At 53.8% G+C, this 14,669-nt stretch overlaps 5 protein-coding genes across 5 annotated transcripts; 1 reads left to right on the forward strand and 4 right to left on the reverse strand.

Annotated features, from left to right (window-relative positions):
* Positions 1-1,093: 1,093 nt before the first annotated feature.
* On the reverse strand, positions 1,094-2,543 carry K452DRAFT_217195 (uncharacterized protein; the record flags this gene model as incomplete). Its single annotated transcript, XM_033536274.1, has 2 exons — positions 1,094-2,042; positions 2,128-2,543. 2 exons carry the CDS (start codon positions 2,541-2,543, stop codon positions 1,094-1,096), a joined length of 1,365 nt encoding a protein of 454 aa, XP_033402727.1.
* A 670-nt stretch (positions 2,544-3,213) lies between these two features.
* K452DRAFT_282003 (uncharacterized protein) lies at positions 3,214-5,010 on the reverse strand. Its single transcript, XM_033539515.1, has one exon. It carries the CDS (start codon positions 4,980-4,982, stop codon positions 3,522-3,524), a length of 1,461 nt encoding a protein of 486 aa, XP_033402728.1. The 5' UTR covers positions 4,983-5,010; the 3' UTR covers positions 3,214-3,521.
* On the forward strand, positions 4,895-6,170 carry K452DRAFT_282004 (uncharacterized protein). The gene is made up of 3 exons (XM_033539516.1): positions 4,895-5,118; positions 5,182-5,887; positions 6,075-6,170. The coding sequence occupies exons 2-3, from the start codon at positions 5,265-5,267 to the stop codon at positions 6,100-6,102; spliced, it is 651 nt and encodes a 216-aa protein (XP_033402729.1). The 5' UTR covers positions 4,895-5,118; positions 5,182-5,264; the 3' UTR covers positions 6,103-6,170.
* On the reverse strand, positions 6,112-10,188 carry K452DRAFT_314269 (uncharacterized protein; the record flags this gene model as incomplete). The annotated part of the gene is made up of 9 exons (XM_033543739.1): positions 6,112-6,242; positions 6,358-6,457; positions 6,525-6,631; positions 6,706-7,128; positions 7,186-7,447; positions 7,506-8,008; positions 8,118-8,327; positions 8,426-8,454; positions 10,184-10,188. The coding sequence occupies 9 exons, from the start codon at positions 10,186-10,188 to the stop codon at positions 6,112-6,114; spliced, it is 1,770 nt and encodes a 589-aa protein (XP_033402730.1).
* A 1,720-nt stretch (positions 10,189-11,908) lies between these two features.
* Positions 11,909-13,185, reverse strand: K452DRAFT_354509 (carbohydrate esterase family 16 protein). The gene is made up of 3 exons (XM_033545890.1): positions 12,863-13,185; positions 12,365-12,807; positions 11,909-12,308 (listed from the first exon to the last, which is right to left on the reverse strand). Exons 1-3 carry the CDS (start codon positions 12,985-12,987, stop codon positions 11,983-11,985), a joined length of 894 nt encoding a protein of 297 aa, XP_033402731.1. The 5' UTR covers positions 12,988-13,185; the 3' UTR covers positions 11,909-11,982.
* Positions 13,186-14,669: the final 1,484 nt, after the last annotated feature.

Genomic DNA, 14,669 nt, shown 5'->3' on the forward strand with positions numbered 1-14,669 from the left:
TCCCGGAGATCGCTCAAGTTTCCGACTTTGGCATGAAAATTGAAGTCTACATCCGGACGATCCAAAAGCAGCTTGCAGGCTCTCACTCTCCCTAAGGATGCCGCCATGACTAACGTTTTACTCAAGCTCTCATTTGTTTTGCGGGCTTGTAGGCCGTTATCAACGTCAGGGTAAGAAAGGAGGGTCTCAACAATTCCCATCTCGTTGGATGCTACCGCAAAGTCTAATGGGGCATGCCCTGTCCGATTTTGAGCATATACAGGTTGACCGTTCTGTATGAGGGATTGTAGAATTTCCTGCAACCCGAACCATGCCGCAGAGTGGACGCCAATCTCTCCACGGCCTAGTTTCTTGTATCGGCAGAATTCAATGGATGCCATATCCATGTTCAAGCAACATGAAACGATGACGGCCGCATTGTTTTGAAGAAGTTGCATAGCATCATCCATAACCTCTTCTTGAACCTTTTGTGCGTGATTTCCCCAAAACAGGGCAGCGTAGTCGGCCAGATCATAGGCCCTTGCCCCGCGTTGATGTTTACGCCCTTGCCTACCGGAAGGGAAATAATGCCAGTAAAATTCTCTCTTGCGGGCAAAGCATCCGAAGACCCTGAGGAGTCCAGGCAAAAGCAGATAAGCAATGCACTTCTTTGTGATATCCGCCAAAGCATGAGGTGACCATTCCGACATTCGGTCGTCGTTGAAATACTCCTGGGCTGTGTAGTGGACCAAGCGAACGGTTTCACTCTCGCTGTGTACAGTAATCAGACCTACACAAACCGAGACAACATCCTCGATTTGTAGAAGATCATCTTCACTGATATCATCGTCCCCGGGCTGAATGGTGAGAGCGTGACGGAACTCCGGAACTGACAATGGTCTTTTTGCATAGACTATCCACGATATGGCTTCCCAGGCAAGTTTGGCGTCATCCTCGTTTTGGCTGTCCATCCGTTTTATGGCCTCATCGTAGGCACGTGGAAGTGCTTTGTGTCCCTTAGGAAGATTTTCCAAGGCTAGCTTTACATCACGAGGAAACCTTATGCTTTTTATTGATTCCAAGTGTAGTACTGCGAGGAGAAACCTGCCGTATGTCAGAATCCAAATAAAAAACTAAACAAAATGAAACTTCTTAGAGAATGTGCGGATTGATATAGGTGAGTATGTAATTTAGGGGCAAATGTAGAACTGACGCAAAGTTGAGATACTAACATGCCATCTGCAGCCTTGATGATGTTGTTACGAACACTCGGCCAGGTCTTGTCATTTTTAACACAGGTTGAACAAGAACGTTTCCTCTGCTCAAGGTATGCCTCCATGTCAGCGTCCGAGGCTCGGATTTCGATCGAATGACTATGGTTGAAATCTTTTTCGAGAACGAAACCAGGTCGAGAAGTAACCATCGTCTTTAGACGTGATTGACTCTGGATGGCACGAATACAGTCAAGGAACTGTTCGCGGTCCTCAGTATCAGAAAAGAATTCATCGAAAGCGTCGACCATAAGGTAGACGTCATTGAAGACGGGAACAAGCGCTTGAATGAGGTTCTGGTAATCTTCCCAAGAAGGTGCCGATCCCTTGTGTTTTTTAAAGAAATCGTTTACACAGTCCGGAAGGGTTTCGAGAGTTGTGATGAGCTGCAGTGCAACAGAGGCAAGCAACTTTGACGGTTTTTGGTCTGCGGCCATCTTGTAGTCAAAGTAGATGACTGCAACACCGGTATTCGGAAGATGTGATTCGCGTAGATGGTGGACAGTTTTTGCTATTATGATCGTTTTTCCCGCTCCAGCAATTCCAGGACAGATCAGGGAACAATTTTCGCTCGTCTTCCAGGATTCGAATTCCGGAGATGTCAAAAACCAGCTTCCGGTTCCATCCTTCCTGTCTCTAATCTTATCGTTTTGAAGCGCACTGTAATCGAATGTATTTTTGTTGAGCCATTTCATCAGATCTTCACGCTCCTTTTTGTTTTCGAAATTCTGAGTTGTTTGTTTTATGTCTGAAGTATCTTGTTTGATGGATAATGACAATTCGCTAGATACTCTTAGCAGAAGGGCTTTCAACAGATAAGAAACGGAAGATTCAAGAAAAATTGAAGGAAAGATGAAAACGGATTAATTATACGTACAAGTGACTATTTGCCAAAATGAACTGAATTGATGACTTGAAACGCTCAAGCTTTTCAAGTATCCCCTCTAATTCCTTCTTTTTGAACTGCCATGCAATCGCCTTTCCAACTCGGTGTATCACACCAGATCGGGCGGGGTCGAGCTTTGACTGAAGCTGTTCGAGAGCAGTTGTGTATTGGTCGAAAGGGCCGCCCTCTACCCGAAGTGCACTGAGTTTGTCGAACCAGGATGCGCTCTTGTCTGTTCCCTCTAATCGGTTTTTCAGTTGATTGAGGAGAGCATACGCTGAAGTAACCTCGATCAGGCATTCGCTCATCTCTTGCGGCGCGTTTTCGACATTGCTGAGGAAGCGAATGACTTTATGCGTGGTACCAATAAGTGTGATGACTGCTAGCGATATGCTTAAGGGGTCCATATTGGACTTGATGAGGCACGAAAGGTTGTAAAGGAAAGCAGGACTTCAGCAAGCAAAAAAGGGACAAGACTGAGAAAACTTCGTAAGTTATATATAGATCTCCCCATTTTTCCACGTCACGCCTGCTGCATAACCGGGGGCTTAATGTTCAGTGGAGAGCTTGTTGATTCGTAAATACCCTGGGCTTTGCATATTTAGCGTGTTTTTCTTCTTCTCGGCCGTGGCGACATGCTTGCGTAGCTACGCCGGACGCACTGAAGTCTACGATTGGATGGGGGAAGGTGACGAATGTGTAAACTGTTGTGGTCTCTAAATTCGTGGGTTAGCGCCTGGGCTCTGTTTCTACTACGTAGATAGAGCTGAAGGTGTTTTTTGCTGATGAGCAGACAACGTGGCCGGTGTTATGTGGATTGTACGAACCAATGGGCTTGATTGGAAGAATGAAAGGTTTTGGCGAGAGGGGAAGACAAGGCTCTCCAGCTCGCTTGCCCACCAATGCGCGACCGCCAACACGCACGTCACATGAACCACGCAAGCCATCGCACCTCAGCCGCCGCGAAGGGCCGCAGACCCCCAAGACTTGCCAGACCATTCAGGCGCCAACGTCATGCAATCCGGCGCGCGGTCACGATGCGCGTTCACATGCAGTTATAGAGCCGTCTGTCGTCTGCGGGCACACAATTACCATCGTCCTCATCGTCCTCATTGTCCTTATCACGAATTTAGCACGACCAAAGCAAAGTATTATAAATTCTGATTTCATTCATTCATGTCACTTCTTTAAAGGCCAAGTCAACGCTTACATTGTCCTTTTCTCCATCGTCGTCATCGCTCGTCAGTCAAACAAAACAAAACAACCCAATCAATGGCCATCGTCGGAGACGAGACAACCTGTCCTCGGTGACTCCCTTGTGCGCCAGAACACCTTACATCTAAAACTTCAATAATCAACCGGCAATTTCATGCTCATCCGCTTGTTCACGCGCCCTCCTCAGCAGCCTTCATGTTGCGGCGCCAGACCTTGACCGGCATCGGCCCAAGAATCCAGTTCATGGCGTCCCGGCGCTCGATATCCCAGTCAGGGTACGGCAGAGCGAAGTCATAGCGGTGGATGATACTCGCGACAGCGACCGTCTGCTCGAGGTAGGAGATGTTCCTGCCGATGCAGCCGCGCGCGCCGGCCGAGAACGTGATGAAGTAAGGCTGGAGCGCCTTGCCGTTCTCACCGAGGAAGCGCTCCGGAACGAACTTCTCGGCCTGTGGATAGACATGCTCGTCGCGGTGGGCGACGACGGCGCTGATGCCGACGCTGGTGCCGCCGGGGATGAAGTCGTCGATGATGGTGGTGCCTTCGGGCGGAGTCTCGCGACCGAGGCTCGCCGGCGTGGGCGGGAAGAGGCGGAGCGATTCGTCGAGACAGGCGCGTAGGTAGGGCAAGTGCTTGACCTGGTCGTAGGAGGCGACGGCCTGGTCCTCGTCCATGACGGCGTCGATCTCCTCGCGCAGCTTGGCCAGACACTCCGGGTTCCTGATCAGCTGCAGCAGGATGTTCGTGATGGCGATGGCGGTCGTCACCGAGCCCGCGTTCATCATGATGTTGACTTCGGCCACGATCTCGCCCCACTCCAGGTTGTTCGGGTTACCGTTCTTGTCCTCCATCATCGCCTGGAAGAAGTCGTCGAGCTTCTCGCCCGCCTCGTAGCGCATCAGACGGCGGTGGGCACGCTCCGCCGGCAGACCGTCCCACTGCTTCCCCAGGTTGCCCAGGCGGCGGTAGTAGGGAATCACGTGGGAAACCTTGTTCAGGAAAGGGTACCAGGAGTAAGCCCACAGGAGGAGCGACTGCTTGTGGTTGCTGCTGTACAGGACTTCGCGGAGGTTGCATTCATAAGTGGTGCCGTCGGAGTTACGACCAACGACACGGTCGTTGCCCTGATCGAGGAATCCAAGGCGCTCCGAGACGCCAATGTCAGCAATGGCATCGAGGGTGAAGTAGTTGGCCCATTCGCGGAAGTCGAGCGTGATGTCCTCCTTCTTCGGGACGGCAATTCCTTTGGGCAATGCGTCGGTGCAGACCTTGTCGATGTGGGCGATGAGGCGTTCGACCTTGTCCGCGACCTTGTGCTCCCAACCCTCGAGGTTTTTGAGCGCATACGCCGACGACAGGACCTTACGCTTACGGGAGTGCTCGGGCTTGTCGACAACATCGGCGAGATGGTAGTGGGTGCCGGCTCCAGCAATGTACGACTCGTCCTTGGTACACTTGGTGTTGTGGCCGTAGATGTCCTTGATGGCACGCACGTCGCCGTACGAAAGGGTGTTCGGACCAGTGCGGATCACGGGGTGCGTCTTGTGCATCTCGGCCAACGCGAGCGAACGATTGCCGCCGTGAGCCAAGATCATGTATGGAATTGCCGTGATGCCTGACAGCGGCGACATGTTAGGGAACCTGCGGAGACCTGTGTTCATTCGTCAGTCTTCTCTTCCTTACACCTCTAATCACACAGGCCGGAAGGAACAGTATTGTCTTACCCTTGGGGTCCCGGAAGTACTCAAACACCGGGTACACAACAAAGTAGGCCAGAATGACTACACCCAGCAGCGCCGCATACGGCACCGAACTGATATTGAGATCCAGCATGGTGGTAGCCATCGTGTCGAACTGAATCTCGCAAATCAGACTTCAGCAAGAGAGGTGTGTAGTAGAGAAGAAGAAGAAGGATGGAGGAAACAGAAGACTGGCGCCTCCCACCAGCGCCTCCCAGCAGTCTCTTATATCCATCCCATCCGCGCACCTACCTACTCCTACAGCTCTTCTGCACACACGCACGCACCAACCAACGAATAATCAATCGATCCAACCCCACCAGTCACGTCCACCACCCCAGCACGGGCAAACCTGCCCTTCCCGCCTCGCCCCAGGAACCGCCGTACGCCACACCCCGCAAGGAGGCACCTAGGGCAGGCAAGTCCGATATGAGTAGGAGCAAATTTCCGCATCCGGCACAGCCGCAGCAGGCCCGCCCGTGCTTCGGTGCGGGGCCCCGCGCCAAGCGAGCCTCTAGCGCTGAGCGAGCGGTGTTTTGGTACGCCTTGGTGCCCGGTCAGGCTTACTCTAACGTCCGACGACAGGGAAAGTTGCCCCGCCCGCTTCTTCTGGGAGCAGGTACTCTACTCGAGTACACGACGGGAGCGCGCATCGAGATGACAGCCGCTCGCTCGCTAGCTTCCCGCCTGGGTAGGTCATCGCTGCGGCCATGCATGGCGCTAGCTAGGGCTGCTTATCTCCCGCATGAACCTGGCACGCGGGTGTTCAGGTACTGTACAGCCTCATTGCTGCGTAGGTACGGCGAGGTGTGGATACGCCAGCTGCTGCTGCTCCAGTATTATATGTGATAGCAGCAGTGGGTCCCTCATCGTCATCACTCCACGACATCGACATCCCAACCCAACTCCACACTCATTCGCCCACTCACTCAATCACTCACTCACTCAATCACTCACTCACTCACTGACACCATGCGGCACCAGCACCAGCACCGATACCGGCATGACATAGCCACCGTGTTCAAATCTTCCATTGATCTCTCAAGCTCTCGATGATACGCACAGCCCGCCAGCCGATCTTGTCCGTCATGCCGCTCTCCAAGAACGCCACTGCCGCCTCGCGGTCCGCTGGGTCTTCTAGGTACGAGCCAACTGTTGCACGCAGATGGTGCGTTAGTGCTATGGTCAAGAAATTGGAGGCGGACGGAGATGAGAACGTTGCTTCCGCTTCCGACACGTGGAGGCTAATGTGCTAGGGTTTGCTTACATGCGCATAGGATATGTGACGCGTGGAAGGTAGCCGCTGCCACGCCGCCGTTTCCGATAGCCAAGCCCACAATGGCCTTCAGATTCTGCACGATCGCCGCCTACGCATTGGCGTCAGTCAGCCCGTCAATCGCACACACGGAAGCCCAATGCTGCGCCAATGCTTACCTCGGTCACCTTCCTCGATTTGTGCCCATTGAACCCTAGCCTCGACAGCTGGGGATCGCACGTCGCGAGCAGAATGCTCGCCATATTGTAATGCTGCTGGCCAACCACTGCGCCATTCTCATGTCAGCAAGCTTCCCACTTTCCCAGAAAAATGGGGGCTGGCTATTGCAGCCGCACGTACCGTGAGCCGGCAGCGTCATCCACACCTCGGGGAAAGGCGCCGTATCGCCCTCGGGCCGTCTTGCCCAGAGCGGGCGGAAGTGCCACGGCTTCATCCTGTTCCATGTCTCCACCTCTTCGTGTAACTGCTGCCACTTTTTCTTCGACGGCGCTTCCTCCTGCTGGCACGCGTAGTTCAGGATCTTGGCGAATACGAACACCATCCGGTTCGCCCATGAGCCGGGCGTGTCCTTTTGGAAGGCTTGTGATGAAAGGTAGTTGGTTAGGTCGATGTTGAGTGGCTGTCCCGTCGTAAGCGAGACGTAGATGTCTTGCCGCAGGAATATCCAGCTGGCCGCTTCGCCGAGCCCGCCCATTGGGACGAATTGGGCAATCGAGTTGAGTAACCGTGTCCCGCCGTACAGATGGCATTTCTCGTCAATATCTGCGCACCATCAGTCTTTCTCATCGGAATTTGGTAAAGCCTGCCCCCTTTACTTACCGTCAGCTTCCTCGTAAAGACGCAAGATAACAATAGCCGCCAGGAGATTTTCATCGAGCGACTCCAGGGGGTCATCCAGAACAGGTATCAAGATCTCCAAGCACTGGGTCAGATAGCGCGGCGAATCAACGTCCTCGGTGCCATTGACCCTGCTCAGACTCCGCGACGACAGCGCGAGGATCGCGTTCATCAGCACCGGGTAGTTCACGGCGCGCTGCGGTACCACTCGCGCGAATTTTGCCTCGTCATCGCAGCAATCCACCTATTCGAGCGTCAGCCATCCGCACGTGCTGCAGATTCAGGGGAAGGCCGGCGCGCACATAAACGGATAGGTGGTCCACATAATGCTTGAACAGGCGCGCCTCGTGGCGGCTCTTGAATGGCCATCCGGTCGAGAAGCGGTACAGCGGCGACACGGGCTTCCAGAAGCTCTCCTCCGCCGCCGCGGTGGTTTGCGGTGGTGGCGACGGCGCCGAACTTGTCTCTTGTTGGAGAGGGAGATGTGGCCCGTAGGTAGTGAGGTCGTTGTGCGCAGCACTACTTGTGCTCACTGCGGGAAAGGCATTCAGCGGTGAGTGGTGGCTCTCTATGTTCAGCAGCGCACTGATGGACCCCGGCGGCGCGCACGTTGCTGCGCTGCTCGTGAGGCTGCTGAGCGGCGAGTCCGTCGCAGTGTTACTGTGCTCCGGTGCCGGCGCCGTTGCGCTTATGTCCGGCAGGGATGTCGCGTCCTGCTCTTCAGGCGTGGACACGCCGGCCCCGTCATCCTCGTGCGTCTCGTCATCCAAGTCCTCGAGTCTCGATGCCACCGGCGCAAACGTAACTAAAACACAACACAACAGTCTCAGCATACGACTTCACACACAACAACAATGGCAACACCACTATCGCAACCCTCTCTTCCTTTCGCTTTCTCTCGCACACACACATACCTGTCGGCGGCACCTTCACCCACGTCTGGCTCCCCGCGAAACTGAGTTCACGATTCCTGCATCGCCCGCCCTCGCCCCTACCACCCCGCTTGCCGGCGCGCTTCTCGCGCACCGTCGTCACGGGCCTGAAGCGGATGGTCAGGCCGCGCACGCATGCGCGCTCGGTCTCGGTGCACTTGCGGCAGCGCGTTGCGTCGGGCTCGAAGACGCCTGTGTGTGGGAGGGGTGTTAGTCTTTAAATTATCCGGTAAGAGGGTGGGTAGGCGAGAGCGGGGGTGTGGGATAGTAGGTAGGGCCAGCGGACTTACACTTTAGATGGCGGTCGCGGCAGCTGTGGCTGTGGAGTGGGTGTGTGCGTGTTAGCTTGGCGGTTGTGTCTCAAGTCACGTTATAGGGTGGAGTAGAGTAGAGAGTGCAGGATGCGTAAAAATAGAACAGTAAAGCAGAGCATAACATAGGGCAGTAACAGGGCAGGGCAATAGGGCTCGACAGCAGCAACTAACCAACCAGTAGACGTCCTCATCTCGCACTCAGACCCTCGAACTCCGAACCAAACAAACCAAAGCGCAAAGTCTTTCCTAGGTCAACTACCAGGCTCGCTCGCTCGCCTGGGGGCAAAAACCGATAATCCGTATGTAGTGGAGGGAGCGGTCGTAAACGGAGCAATCATGGCCCGCCAGGAGCAAGTGCGTAGGTAACCTGGGGTTATATTCGTGCGAGGCAGGCAGGTGGCGGGGCAAGCAAGCGGGCGGTTTGGGGGGCGCGGCATTCTTGCGCTTTTTAGAGATGCTGCGGCGGGCGGAGTTGCAGTTTTGTGGCCTGGCGGCCGGATGCTCTTGCTTGGTACGTCGCGTTTGCTTGCCGTTTTGGGCTGCGCGGGGTGGGCACGGTGGGGTAGGCTGCGGTGGCTTGTGGGGGAGCGACGGCACGTGAGCTGACGTCATGGGGATGCTGTTTATATACAAATACTAGGTAGATTCGTGGAGGTGCTGTCGTTTTGTTTAATGAGTTGGCTTTGACTTCGTGTGTTGTCCTGGACCAAATGCCACTCTGTACAAGAGTGGAATGCCAGGTGACTGCTAAACGGCTGGCAAGGTCTTTGGCGTGTCCTTCAGATCTCTAGCAGCGACTAGCAGTGAGCTCCAAGAGCGTATCATGCAGTTCACACGCAGCACCTATTACAGAACTCAGCGAGCATAAAGTCATCTTCGTCGTGGTCATCTTCATCGTGTTGTGTGGAAGTGATGGAATTTTTTACAACAAGTTAAGCGTAAGAACGCCTCCTCCCTCCTCGAACGCCGTGATGAAGTGCCTTCCGGCACAAAACCCTCGTACACCCACCATATCCAGCGATTAAAAAAAAACCTAGCAATGAAATCCTTTGCGCTGTCGGTGTCGAGGTGGTCTTCCTGGAGGCTCTAGTTTCTTGATCCTGGCTTTTTGTTTTTTGTTTTTTGCGGATGTGGAATTTGTTAGCTGGAGTCTGACGGATGAGTTGTGCTGAACTACTCAGAGTGTTATCTGTTTATCTTTCTTCACTGTTTCGCTAACACGATTTCACTGAGTGAAACCTGCTCCGCCCATCCCTGACACTGAGACCTACCGCCCAGGAAAGCATGTCAGCATTCACGTCCTTTCTTACACATTCTCTAACAAGCTCAAACATATCAGGTGTGTATTATGTTGCAGCCTCGACCCGAAGTGGAGGAGTCGATATCAAATATATGGAGTTGCCGTCTGACCATGTCCGACACCAAAATCGCTCACATCACGGGCAATGACCTAGGTCTCAGGGATTACATCGTCCAGAATATGATTATAGGATTCTTGTCGGTGATAGAACGACTCTAAATTCTCGGGTATATAGTGTGGCGCATGCGGATGTCGCGGTTCGGGACACTACAAGAACTAGTTATTGCTCTCTTGGATCGCAGCTTTGAACTCACAGAAAGTGTCATTTTCAAACAACTTGATGATGCCTTGGTTCCTCCTGTCTGGTGGAAACAGCGGACGCTGTAATGTGTAATGTCCTCGGACTCATGTAGATTTGTGTGCTGCAGACTTACGGCATGAACAACAGGCCTTGAAACCGCGATAAAATTGACCGTCAACTGTTTCTCTTGTGGAAAGGCACTATGGGAGCATGACGGCGATGTATATATTTAGTGGATGGTGGTGTTAAGCGTCAGTGTTGTTGGCAGTAGTAACTGACTAGCATATACCACACTCGCATGTTTTTATGCGGGGTTATTCAAGAAAACAATGAAAAGTCCTTCCCCAGACATGTATCGCATTTGCTAGGACGAGGGGCACCACAGGCTGATGGTGAGAAGTATTGCTGTTGATGTAAAACCGGAAGTCCTTGACAGAGACGTGTTAAATACTAGAAGCGTCGGCAGTCCGCAGCCATCATGCTTACTCAACCGCGCCTCATAGCCCTTTTTCTCGTGTGAACAAATCCTATTTTTCTGTTAAGAGCGTATTAGCAGCGCGTTAACGGCATAACGCTAGTCGTTAGCGTGGCCAGCAGCTTATATCTTCGCAGCCGGGAGTTCACACACACTCTCTCTCTCTCAAATCAAACAACCAACTCTCTTCTGCCCCATTACTCGACAGCTTCCTTTTCCCTCTCAAAGCTTCCTTTTCCCTTTAAGCAACTAACCGACACACTTCCATTCGCCTACCTGGCCTCAGTCACTCGCTCCTAGTCAGTAAGCCATCGCCTCTCTCCAGCTAACAGCGTACACAGAACCAATCAAGGGCGGACCAAGTCTATCTATAGGCGTCTTCTTCGAGGCGAGCGTGCCTGGCTTCCGGCCACGACGAGCGCAACCCGCGTGCCGCAAGTAGGCCGTCTTCGTGACCAAGGAATGCAGCGACTCGACATCGCACTTGGGGTCCCGTTTATTTCATCCCGGTTGCCGTCTCGCCGTAGCGTAGGCTGCGTTGTCTCCGGACCTGTGTATAGCAGTGCTCGTCGCCATCGGTTTGTTTGACCTTGAAGTCAGGGCTGCTCTTATGCTTATAAAAGCCTGGGCGGGTGGGTTTCTGCTTTATTAAGTTATTGCAGGGCTTCTTTTTTATACTTAGCTTCAAAATAGAGCTGTCGTTTCTCTCCCTGGCGTTGAGCATGTGTGTAAAGCTTCTGTTCTCTATCATACAGTGAATCGTGACGCCGCCACCTAAATAGAACACGCAGCGCGGCAGCAGTTTCCAGCGTTTGTACGGGTGCAGCTTGACAAGCCGCCTTATATCCTATACAATGAAGACTACGCCCATTGCATTATGCTGAGGAATAACTAAAGGCGTTAAAGCGTGCCACTGCGCTAGGTATGTAGATAAGTAGTGAGTTGTAACTCGTGAGCTGTAAGCTGTGTATGTAGAAGGAAGGAAGGTCTATAAAATGAAGTAGGTTATTGAAGCTCCCAGATACCAGGGTCTATTTGCTGATTGCAGGCGTGTGTGCGTACTGCGTGGGAAATGGCATGAGCTGGTGGGGTTGGTGATGGGTAGTGGGTTAGTGTTTATAGAGCTTGGTTTGGAGGGTGTTGTGTACTGGTTCAGTGCCGGAAGTACTATATAAGCGGTTGGATTTGCTTCGGACCTTTTCGGATGGGTTTTTTGGAGACTGCTGAGGGGGCGGGGGTGAGTCGGTGGTTTGTTTGTAGCTTCGCTGTTTCTGTTTTTGATTTGTTGGAGTTCGGAGTCTGGTGCTTGCTCCTTATTCCCCAATCACTTTTCATCAGCTTTGATGATGTCACAATCGACGCCACATTCTTCAAGATTTATACCGATCAGTCAAGACATTTAATTCAAAATTCTTTTCAACTACATCTCATCTCGACCCACGTCACCCCTAAAGCATCTACCACAAGTCGCCAATAGCCTCAATGAATGCCTTGCCAAGGAGCTCATGGACCTTCAAGCCGGGGTGGTAAGTGTCGGTCCAGACGCAGCTGGTGCCATCGCCGCTCTGGCAGGTAGCGTCCGTGGCGCCGTAGCTGGTCGGGTCGTTGATGACCTTGTTGAAAGTCGGCGTGACGTTGAAGACCTGGCCCTGGGCGCCGCTGTGCGCCGTCTTGAAGGCAGCGAAGCGCGTCTCCAGCGCCTCGTTGTACGACTTGATGTCGGCGCGGAGCTTGGTGAGCTTGGTCTCGCCCTGCTGGTTGAAGGCGGGGGCCTTGTCGAACGCTGTGGCGTGTGTTAACTTGGTGTTTTTTAAGAAGGGAATTGCAAGGCTGCCTTACGCGGCACGTTGAACAGGACGAACTTCTTGAGCCCGGCCTCGAACAGGTTGCTCAGCAGCTCGAAGTAGCGGTCCATGACCTTGGCCTGCGGCACGTCGGTGCTGTCCCAGAAGCTCTCGCCAATGTCGTTGATGCCGGTCCAGAAGACGACGAGCGAGTCGTCGCCCGGCGGCTTGCCGTCCAGGTACTGGTTGAACTGGTCGACCTGGTCGTCGACGCACGCGCTGGCATAGCTGTCCACGATGTCCTTGTCCGTCGTCGCGCCCGACACGGCAAAGTCGTACGTGAACGTCAGCGACGTGTTGAGCTTCGACGTCACCTGCCCGACCCAGTTGAGGCCGCCGCTGGTCGTCGTGCCGGGGAGTGCCGGGTTGCCCAGCGGGTTCTCGACCGACGGCTTGTCGCCGCCCGGCCACGAGCCCGTCGTCGAGTACGAGTCGCCGCTGCGGGGCGTATTAGTTGCGTACGTGTGTGAGGGATTGAGAGGCTTTGGCGTACAAGACGAGCAGGTACTTGGCGTCGGTAGTCGCGGCGGAGGAGGCGGCGGGCGCGGGTGCGGCGCTCGCGCCAGAGAGGAAGAGGCTTGCCGCCAGCGGCAGGGCGTGGGTGAATGAAACCATCATCTTGGATATATCTCAAGCCAAAGAAGAAGAAGAAGGATAACAATAAAACGAGAGTATTTCCAGAAGAAGTGCTATATTTACAACAGGTCGACCAGCCCTACAAACAAACGTCTCAGCGCAAACCCTCCCCCGCCGGAGCTTTTATAAGTCGAGGGCGACGGCCACCGGGAAAATTAAAGGAGGTCCCCTTGCACACGCGTGTGTGTCGTTTATGATAGAGTGGGCGCGCGCGAACGGCTTCGCGAGACGTCGGCGCGTGAAACATGAGCCTCGCGAGGTTTCACCTCCAGGCGATTGGTGCGGAAATGGCGTCAGCTGGCCCGTTCGGCGCGGCGGGTGCGGAGCTGCCCGCCTAAACGAGGCCCGCCTGCCGAGATTGGGCATGCGTTATTGGTGCCCGGGGGTTATATATGCGGGTTTGCCTGGCCGGCTTGCCGTTGTACACTATATGTGAGTGAGACATGGCCTCCGAGGTCCGGTCCGAGATTGTGGCGTTGTGGTGGTGGTGGTGGTGGTGGTGGTGAGGGAGATGGCCTATGCGTTCAGGTAAAGATGAGAATCTAATATCTGCGATAAAGATGCCTTTATCGTCGTGATGAAGAAATTAGTTTCTTTTAACTTCAGTCCTCTGCAAACCTTGTTTACAAACGAAAGAGTTGAAGACAGATCAAAGACGGCATACCGGTGCACCCAAATCCCTCCAACGACCCCTCTACCAGAAGACGTTTCATCTCTCAGCATCCACCAACAACCTCCCCACGAGAACGCGCCTTTATCGAGACAGAACTACGTAGATATTAGTAGCTATAAAAAAAAACCCCCATCACCACTCTCCTACTCGTACCTCACAGCTTCGAACTCGACCACTCTTCCGGTGTGCGGCAGCATTGATTGCCGCCACAACAACCAACACAATGGCCGATAGGTCGCAAGCACGCACACACTCCACGCACCCCAAACCCCCCTCCCAAACCCCTTCCCAACCCCCCACACCCCCACCATCCCCCAGCATCGTGCATCACCACCACCATACTCCCACGGCAAGCAGCGCCTCTCCCCCAAGCCGCTGACCACCAGCACCGCACCGTAGCAGCAGCAGCAGCCTCAGTAGATCGGCCCAGCAGTCCGTGCTCGAGTGCCCGGAACGGGATGGAAGCCAGACGCAGCCACGCGCTCTCCCCGGTGGAAAGTACACGTATATCCAAGTACAGCACAGCACAGCATCATTCGAGCAAGTCGTCCAGAGCTGTCTGGTATCTCTAGACCAGCATTGGCACTGCGCGTCTTGCACCGAACCAACCACAAAAAACCCCCAATCAATCAATCAACCGATTTATTCATACATTCCATCCATCAAGCCTAAGTAACAATATCGACAACCATCGAAGAAGATAAATACACAAGAAGTTTCGCCAAGGTATCGCCGCAAACGCCGCCCCCCTCGTGCGCCGTACTCAGTGCGTACTCATACCCATACCCCGTCCACCATGTGTGTCTGCAAGAGACCAAGTCCGCGCAGTGTCGTGTCGTGACGTGTTGAGCGCCTCGGGGCGCCAGCCAGCCCAGCCCAGGCCCGACGAGGCCGGGAGTAATGGTAAGGTAAGGTATAGAAGGTATAAAAGCAGCAAAAAACAGAAAAAAAAAAAAAAGCAATATCCCTGCTATCGATATCGATATCGTGC

Source organism: Aplosporella prunicola, assembly GCF_010093885.1.
Source record: "Aplosporella prunicola CBS 121167 unplaced genomic scaffold K452scaffold_1, whole genome shotgun sequence".
In the NCBI taxonomy this organism is placed as follows: Eukaryota; Fungi; Ascomycota; class Dothideomycetes; order Botryosphaeriales; family Aplosporellaceae; genus Aplosporella; species Aplosporella prunicola.